We start from the raw sequence: 8,735 nt of genomic DNA on the forward strand, positions 1-8,735 counted from the left end.
CAATCAGGGCTGAGACTTACGATGATGGACCGTCCAAAGAAAGGTACCCAACTAGCACCATACGTGAAACAAGTAAAAGTGAAGCAAACTCAAACGACGTGCAAAACAAAAGAGGGACACCGCCACACCAATCCAGCAACAGAGACTCAGCACCTGAATGAGGGGAGATGAGAGCAGCAGGTTAAAAATAGAAAACTAAACCAAAACTAATACAGAAAGTTAAGAAAACACATAATCAAATTTAAGCAAAAAAACTATAATATAAAACACTGATAAATGGCTTAACTAAAGCTCTACAGAATCACAAATGAGGAGAACATCAAGTTGAAAAAACACAGATGATTAGGACCCAGTTAAAATGTGGCTTGACCTAGTTAGGAGACCCACAGCGAAGCCCGCAAAACGAAACAACAGCACCACCAGACTATTTACATTAAAAAGGCAAAATTAAGAAATCAGAAGCAGAATAAAGTGTTGGCTGTTTCACAGCCCGCTAGCCAAGTTTTCCGCTCTTACCAGCTCCGCGAAAATCCTCGGTTACCTTTAGTATAAATCTGTTTTATATTCAAATTTGGTCTGGGAGGTCCTGGTTGTTTGGTTGGCAATTTCGCCTCTCCGTAGGTGACCATAAATCACCCTTTATCCTCTGAAAGGGGTTTCTTTCAATGAAACAATTGAGTTGTACTCCGTACATACTGGCGCGTGGTGTCTACGCTAGCTATCTTCACGTTCCATATGACGAAAGCACGTTGGGGCGAGCCCTCCCGGAACCCATAGAGATTGTATTGTAACCATGGATGTATTATTATCGCCTGCTTTTAAACGCAAGAAATTTGAAAAAAAAAAACAGATTTTACATTCGAGTCAATGGGAGCAGTTTGGGGCGATTTTCAATCTGACCAGAATCGCCCCAAAGGGGCGGTACCTCATGGAGAAAGGCCTTACGCTAATTGGACAGTGACAAACAGAGCAGCTGAAACTGTCTAGAACTGTCACAACCACCGTAATGCTGTGGAAAATATGACAGAAAAAAATCCTCTTTTTTCCCTTTGGTGGTGCGTCGCCTATTTTAAAATATCTCAACAAAGTCTAGCTGCTTTTAACCAAAGAAGACTTTTGCCTCTCTTATTTTGACGGTCTGAGCCGGATGAGCTCGTTTACGTTTCGGTGCGTTTTACTGCACGCCTCGTCTCACGCCGTGTGACACCCATTGACAGCCTTTAAGATTCCGTGGGGAGAGGAGCAGCGCACCAGCACTCAGTGATGTAAGTTTTGAAAACTTTTTCGTTACTTTTACTCGCTCAAAACTGACACCGCCAGTTCGTCCGTGAGAGCGTTTAAACGCGCGCGAGTGCAAGAACTTTAAAAAGTGCTCGACCGTTGGAAAGCCGCTGCGTTCAAATTATGTGTCTGCTTAATTTGTCTTGGTTTGTTATAACAGCAGGCGCGTGGTAAAATACACGAATGCAATACAATACTAAAGAGTTCTTGGAGTCATCACGAGTCACGCTACTTTCATTTAATGTTACCGTAACAGCAGCATTGTCTTTTTGGCTTGTAAGGACTCGGTTGTTACTTCTACCTGTCGAGCTAATGGGGGAATGTTACCTAAACACACCATTGTGTCCACATAATTGCTTTATTTGCCCCTTGGATCTCCGACAAAAAGCTCCAAACTTCGTGGTAGAGTGTGGTTTATTGTTTCTGCAAGGTGCTTTCTTGAGAGATAAATAAAGCTCTGTTTGCGATAATGTACATGCACATCTTTGTCTGCTTGTTTTGGCTGCACACAGTGGTCCCCCTGTTCAGTAAAACAGATAAATGAATCACCTCTCCGGTTTTGTCCATCTGATTTGCTCAACTAAGAAGAGATGTGCAACTCTGTAAAAGCAGAGCAGCAGCAAAGAAGACAATAAAAGGACTGGAATGTTGCGGACTTGTTCATTTCGACCTTTTTGCGAACTTGCGCATCAGTTGTAATCGGTAATATATTTGTGCATAGCATTATCACTGCATGGACACGAGTTATTTTAATCTAAAACCGCTGAAATAATAATAAAAAAAACCTTGCTAATTATTACCATCTGCCAAAGGACCAGTGTCCAAAGTTTTTTCTTTGCATTTGAAGGCAATTGTGTAACAGATCTGCTGTCTGATCCTGCTGGAACATCCTATGCAAAGTCAAAGGTCACTTCAGCATGTGTGACACAACATTGTAGACTGAGTAGCTGCAGACTGTGCAGCGCTATCGTTACAAAACAGAACTGCGTGTTTTTACATCCTCAAACTACGACTGTTACAGAGTATTTGATGTGTTTTCAATGTGAAAAATAAGGTTTTCGGTTCGCATATTTAAAGTGTCCTGAAGTTATCTGAATATTTCTATGCACACAGTGGCCATCACATTACAGTCTTTTTGCTGATGTTTGGCCCACTGTTCGCTGCAAATTGTTTTGTGGCCATGTCACAAACACTTGCCGTTGGTTTAGTTGTTCTTCCTGCTCTCGGTCAGGTTGGGGAGGAGGTCATCGTTGGTGGCTCTGCTGGCTCTGGCCGTTGGAGTTTACCTGCTGCCGTCGCCCATAGACCCCAAACCATACGTGTAAGTAGAAGTGTATGCGCTTTAGTTTTTCCATCTTATTGTGTATTTTTAACTGCAGCTGACTGCAACCACCTCTTGTTTTTTCAGTCTAAAGGGGCCTCCTCCAGCCCTCGAGGGGCTGTTGGCTGTTAACACTCGCCTGCAGAAAGGCCGCAGGCTGTTCACAGGGAAACTGCATGGACCAGAATCCTTCACTGCTGACGAGAAAGGTAAGCAAGTCTTGTCACTTCTTGACGTCATCAATTCTTATTTGATATTATTAAGTGTTACTTGTCTTTATTACTGCTCAGAAGGAGCCATGACAACCTTAATGTTTGGATACTGAACCGGATCAGGTGGCTCCGATACAATTGTTTGCTTAAAACAAAATTCAATCCGATTCATTGTTTAACCTGAATCAGTAGATCTCCTGTAGGTTTGCAGTTCTTCCTGTTTAAACCTGTTTCCGTTCAACAGTTTGACTCCAGAGCCGAGTGCTCGACTATTCAGAAACATTCAGTGCTGTGAGGTTCAGGCTTATCTTAAAAGTATTGCCTGCCTGCATAGTGAACATCCATAGTGTCTTCTAGCTCTCAGTTACACCCATCCCTTTTTTTTCGCCTTCAAGATCAAAATTACAGACGGCCAAAAGAAGGATTTTTCATTGATCTGAAATGAGACACATTATTGATTGTTTTGCTTCTCAGCAAGACTTTTATGTTCAGAGTGAATTTGTAATCTGCAACATCAGTCTTGCCCAGAGGCGCGCTGAATGCTGTTTGTTCAGCTCTTTTCCCTCCTAACAGTCACAGATTAAGATTTTGCAAAGTGAACGCATGTGTGTGGAAGCTCGAGGTCTCTCGTGTGTGTTTTCAGGTAACGTGTACACAGGAACCGTGGACGGGAAGCTGTGGAGGATCGGTCCTGATGACAGCCTCACCCTCATCACACACATGGGACAGAATCTACCAGAGTGCGGTTTGTATTCTTTTGCCTGCTTCTTCCTCTGTGTTCAGTGACGACTGCATCCTTCCTCTCACCCTCTATTCCTATTTTTTCATGCTTTTCAGAACTTTACAATTTGTTGTAATCTGTATTTTGGTGCTATGAAGACTTTCCCGACTTTAAAGGATAAAGCTTTTATGCGTGCAGCCATTTAAAATCAAATATCATCATCACAAAAAAGTGTGTGTCGTGTGTTTTTCCAGGCAGCAGCACAGACTATGAACCCGTGTGTGGTCGCCCTCATGGCGTTCGACTGGACCGCCGCGGTCAGCTGATTGTCGCAGACTCTTACTTGGGGCTGCACAGCGTTGACCCCAAAACTGGAGAAAAGACTCTATTGTTGGCTAATTCAGAGGGTACGGTGTGTTTGTTGTGTTTTTTTTTACTAAATGTAGCCCCCTTAGTGCTAAATCCGTGAGCTGCCTCGTCCTCTCTCTCTCCTTTCTGTCCTCAGGCGCTGATGGCGTTCCCTTTGCCTTTCTGAACGGCCTCGAGATTTCCTCTCAGACTGGGATCATCTATTTTACCGACTCCTCCAGTCGCTGGGGGCGCAGACACGTCAAGCTGGAGGTGAGATAAGGAAAAAAGACGGATCAGATGAATAAACCAGCTTCAGGCCTGAGCTTTGAAATAACAATGAGACGAGCAGCGACATCTGAAAGAGTTGATGAGAAGTTAAAAGAAGCAAGTTGTGTGACTCAGCTTTTCTCGTACAAGATCTATTGATGGAAGGCTGAAGTCAGCAGGCTTCATTAGGTCTTTTTTCCAGTGTTGCCTCGGGAACTGCAGCCCTTCAGCACACAGGAAGGTTCTCAGTTTTGGTATTTGCACTTGTACACCAGAAGAAAAGAGAATGCCAAGAGCCCATTCAGCACTGCTAGTGAGGCTCCAAAAATGGATGAACTCCTCTCAGATTTGAGCAGGAAGTAGACGTCCATGTAAATGAGAGATTTGACTTACTGGAAAACACCTGCTGACATTAAAGTCATTAGAATATGAAAATGAACACATTCGGAAAAGCGGTTATCATCAAAAAGGTCACAGGATTCGAGACGACAAATCTGGCATGAGATGACAGTTTTGACATTATTCAGGGAATTTCACTCTGACCTGCTTGTCAGATTCTGATATTTCAGTCATATATCTTAGAGTTTTAAGTCCACAGCAACTGTGATGAAGATGTGGTTCAGTTTTCAAAAACCTCAGGAAGTTTAGAGAGAGAGAAAAAAAGGACAGAAATGTAGTAATAAGTGCTGTATAAAGGATACAACAGCTTTATGCAACAAAAAGGTTTTAAGGACATGAATCCTGTTCAAGGTCAAGCAGCATACCTCTAACTACCTGGCACTATTGACTAGCTGTTCCTGCTACATGCATATTTTACAACCAAGAGACAGTGAACACAATGGGCCTCTCATCGTTAGTTCGGTTGTGTTGTGGATACGAAGGCTACCAGAACTCCTATGAAGCAGGTGAGGCTGGATGTGGTGGAGGACATGCTGTCTGGAGACTTTTCCCTCACCTCTGCACAGCTGTGAGCTGCATATGTAAACTAGTGTTTCACATGTAAACACAGCCAAAATTACAAAGGGTTACCGTCTGTATAGCCCCTTTTTTTCCTGAGGCACCCTGATGCTTTTTTCAGGAAACCAATCTTTAGGGCAGAAAAACTGTCACCCTAGTAACCAGGAGAAATTAAGGATACATTTGTGCTTGCTGTGTCTTTCTATTCCAAGCAGGAGGCTGACAGAACAAAATATCAGAACAAAGAAAAGCCCATTTTGTGGGTATTTTTGGCAAAAGCATCCTATTAGTAACGTGATGGCTGCCTGTCAAAAGAAAATTGACCCGCAGCCTGTCGCAGGCGACCCAGACGAGCGCAGAGTCGGTCTGCAGAGCCAGTCAGCTCTCTGAGAGTCGTGCTATTGCAGAGCGAAACCATCTGAAAAGAGTCCCACTTAGAGTCTTGAAAAGGCGAGAGCTTCCAAAGGTTGTGCCAGCGCTCTTCTGCCAGAGAAAACCTCAAACTATAACCAAAGAATCAATCAAATAAACTAGGATGAGTTGGAATATATTCGCTCACAAAACGTCATTTAATAAAATTTGATAAAACGGGAGCTGAGCTCACAGGGCAGAAATTGTGGATGTAGGGAGCTGCTCAAAGAGATGAACACCGAGAAGAGAGAGAGAGAAACATCAAATGAATGTAAGACTACATTGAAAGGTGGTCTGGCTCAATTATGTTAATTTAATTTATGCATTAGGCATTTTACATTAGAGTACCTTAACTTTAGTTAAGCCTCGAGCAGAATATACAGACGTTTGAGTGAACATACAACATCTCTGGATAGGGGGAGTCCCATTTATATGTCACAAGTTTCCCAATCACCTATTTGTAAGTGGCACAGGAAGAGCCCACAGGAATGAGACTTACAGAACAGGCTCATAATGGCTTCAGAAAACACTCTCAGCAAAACTAAATCAAACTGAACACACAATCCAAGCTGAGCTGAAATAAACCTGAGCGATGAACCAAATGAAACGTATCTGTCGGATGTTTCAGGTGATCGAGCTGAACAGCCTCGGCCGTCTTCTCTCATACGATCCCCGGACGGGAAATGTGACGGCGCTGTTGGACTCCCTCTACATGCCCAACGGCATCGTCCTGTCGCCTGACGAACGCTTCCTGCTGCTGGCCGAAACCAGCATAGGACGCATACTGCGGTATACACGCTCACACGCACTGATGTGCATCAGTCATTTTACAGGGCAGGACATCGACCTGCTGTCATTTCCTGGAGACTGATCTGAACTTTAAACATTCTCACTCTAACATGATGGAATTCACATTTAGGGAACTTGCATTAGTCCCCAAAAGGAAGTGAATTCCTCACAATAAGTCTGTGAACACTTTTACGTACACATGAATATTCGGTTAACTCTTATCTCCTCTCAGGTATTGGCTGAAGGGCCCAAACGCAGGCACCAAGGAGGTCATAATGGACAACATGATCGGTTACCCCGACAACATCCGCCTCAGCGACCACGGAACATTCCTGGTTGGCATGACAACACCCCGCTTTCGGAAGGTCATGCCTCCCTTCCTTGACATGATCGCTCCATATCCGGCAGTCAAGCGCTTCCTGGCCAAGGTCAGTGTGTTCGCCATCGCCACACTGACATCACCTCTGTTTTCGATCCGGGGTTTCTGAGGACCTGACTTTATAGCTTCTAAATAGTTAAGAAATGACGCCCTGATTTCTCTTAAAAAGTCACTATTACACGTAGTGATCCAAATCGCAGAGAGACAGAACAGCTGCTCCCTTTTTCTTCCATTTCTTTACCACTCTATCCAATCGGAGCGTTTCAGTCCTTAATAACTCTCGGGCATGTGTTTACGGTATGAGAGAACACACAGTAAATAGCCCGAGAGCTCAGACCACTCACCAAGCTGACAAATACTTGCCTGGCAGTTTTATTCTCAAATGCTTACTTATTTCCCCTCATCTGCTGTTGGACTGGGGACAGCTGGCAGTGTACTGGACTCTCTTCCAGGCACAGCTGCGTCGTGAGTCATGTGTCGAACAGCCGAGTTGTTAAAGCACAAACAGCAGAACCAGAATCCAACAGCTGCTGAATTTTTGTATAAATTTCAAATTTCAAAGTGGGGCTGTAAACTTGCGTTTTTCCCTCCCACGTCTTGTCTTCCACTGATATAAACTCGATGATTCAGATGAATGACACTTTTCTGGGCCTCCACCCTCTTTGAGTTGGTTCAGTCCGACTTGTTCTGTACGCCAGGTAGTGTGCTTTGAATATCAGTCGCAGTTTTGTAACTATTTTGCACATTTAAAAAGCTGGAATCATTCTCCGTTGTAAATGAATTGACTGCTTGCAGTTTTAGCTCCACGTGGTGAGGTTTAGGTGCCGTCTGGCTAATATTCTGTGTTCTGTGTGCAGGTGGTTCCTCTCGGCTGGTACAGCCTCATCCTGCCGCGCTACGCCCTGGTTCTGGAGCTCGGATCGGACGGTGAAATTGTAGGAAGTCTTCACGACCCAGAAGGTCGCCTAACGTGGGCCATCAGCGACGTATTCCAGCACCGGGGGAGAACCTACCTGGGTAGCACCGACCTGCCGTTCCTACCCATCCTGGAGGGCTGGGAGAGCTGAGAACAGATGACGGCTACCTGAACACAGGAGACTTTCTTGATTATTTTTTTAAAATAGTTTTTTAACACCTGGATTAGTTACTGTTGGACGATCACTAGTGTCCCCCAGAGCCGAGAACTAAACAAATCTGATGACCTAAAGACAGTCGCGCCTCATGTGGTTAGAGGGATGAACGAGGACTTTATGGCCCAGAATACAGGAATGTCCCATAAAAGCCGAGCTAAAACTCCACATGTGCAGCTTAATCACAAAAAGCAGGACTGTATTTACTGAACTCTGAGGAGGAGACATTAACCTCTTTCGACACTAGACTCAAGAGCAAAAAGTCACTTTTTCCTGGAAACGAGCGCTGAGCTCAGATTAGCTGAAACCTCAGATGAGCGAGTGATAAATTTATCTCCATTTAAGTGGCTTACGCTGCGTTTTTGGACCGGATGTCCGCAGACGATCAGAAGAACAACGAACATATGGAACATCTCGGACCGCCAATAAGACTCCTACTTTGTCAGTTAGTACGTTTAATTTGTCCTGGATTTTTTTAGCGTGCACAGCTTATTAACACTCCCCGCTGAGGTCTGTATTGTAAAATTGAGCTTGAAATGAACTGATTTAAATTTCAGTGCAAGACTGTGAAAACTGGAAAGTTTTTTTTTTTTCTTTTTTTTTAAATGACTGTTTTTAAATCACTGTAAATTTAGACTTCGAAATAAATATTTTCTATAAATCTATGTTGCTCTGAGACTCAAAGACACAAATTTGTTGTATGTGGAGCTGAAACTACGATCGCATTTTCGATGTAGAAACTGACATTTTTTACAATTAAAATTAAGAAATTTGTCCTCTACTTTTAACCCATCCAGGTTGGCACCTGTTGACATGCACATGCACACACATTCATAGAGACAGATACCAACCTGGAGCAGCAGGTTGGTATCCACCTATCTTTCTTGAGTGGCGAGAGTTAACTTTCCAGTTATTT

At 43.7% G+C, this 8,735-nt stretch overlaps 1 protein-coding gene across 1 annotated transcript; it reads left to right on the top strand.

The window, feature by feature from the left end:
• Positions 1-1,198: 1,198 nt before the first annotated feature.
• On the top strand, positions 1,199-8,484 carry LOC142385810 (adipocyte plasma membrane-associated protein). The gene is made up of 9 exons (XM_075472530.1): positions 1,199-1,265; positions 2,513-2,602; positions 2,690-2,811; positions 3,458-3,559; positions 3,790-3,942; positions 4,041-4,156; positions 6,150-6,310; positions 6,543-6,738; positions 7,547-8,484. Coding segments are annotated over exons 1-9 (1,152 nt in total). The 5' UTR covers positions 1,199-1,263; the 3' UTR covers positions 7,757-8,484.
• The last annotated feature ends 251 nt before the right edge of the window (positions 8,485-8,735 follow it).

The sequence above is a fragment of the Odontesthes bonariensis genome, chromosome 8 (genome assembly GCF_027942865.1).
Source record: "Odontesthes bonariensis isolate fOdoBon6 chromosome 8, fOdoBon6.hap1, whole genome shotgun sequence".
Lineage (NCBI taxonomy): Eukaryota > Metazoa > Chordata > Actinopteri > Atheriniformes > Atherinopsidae > Odontesthes > Odontesthes bonariensis.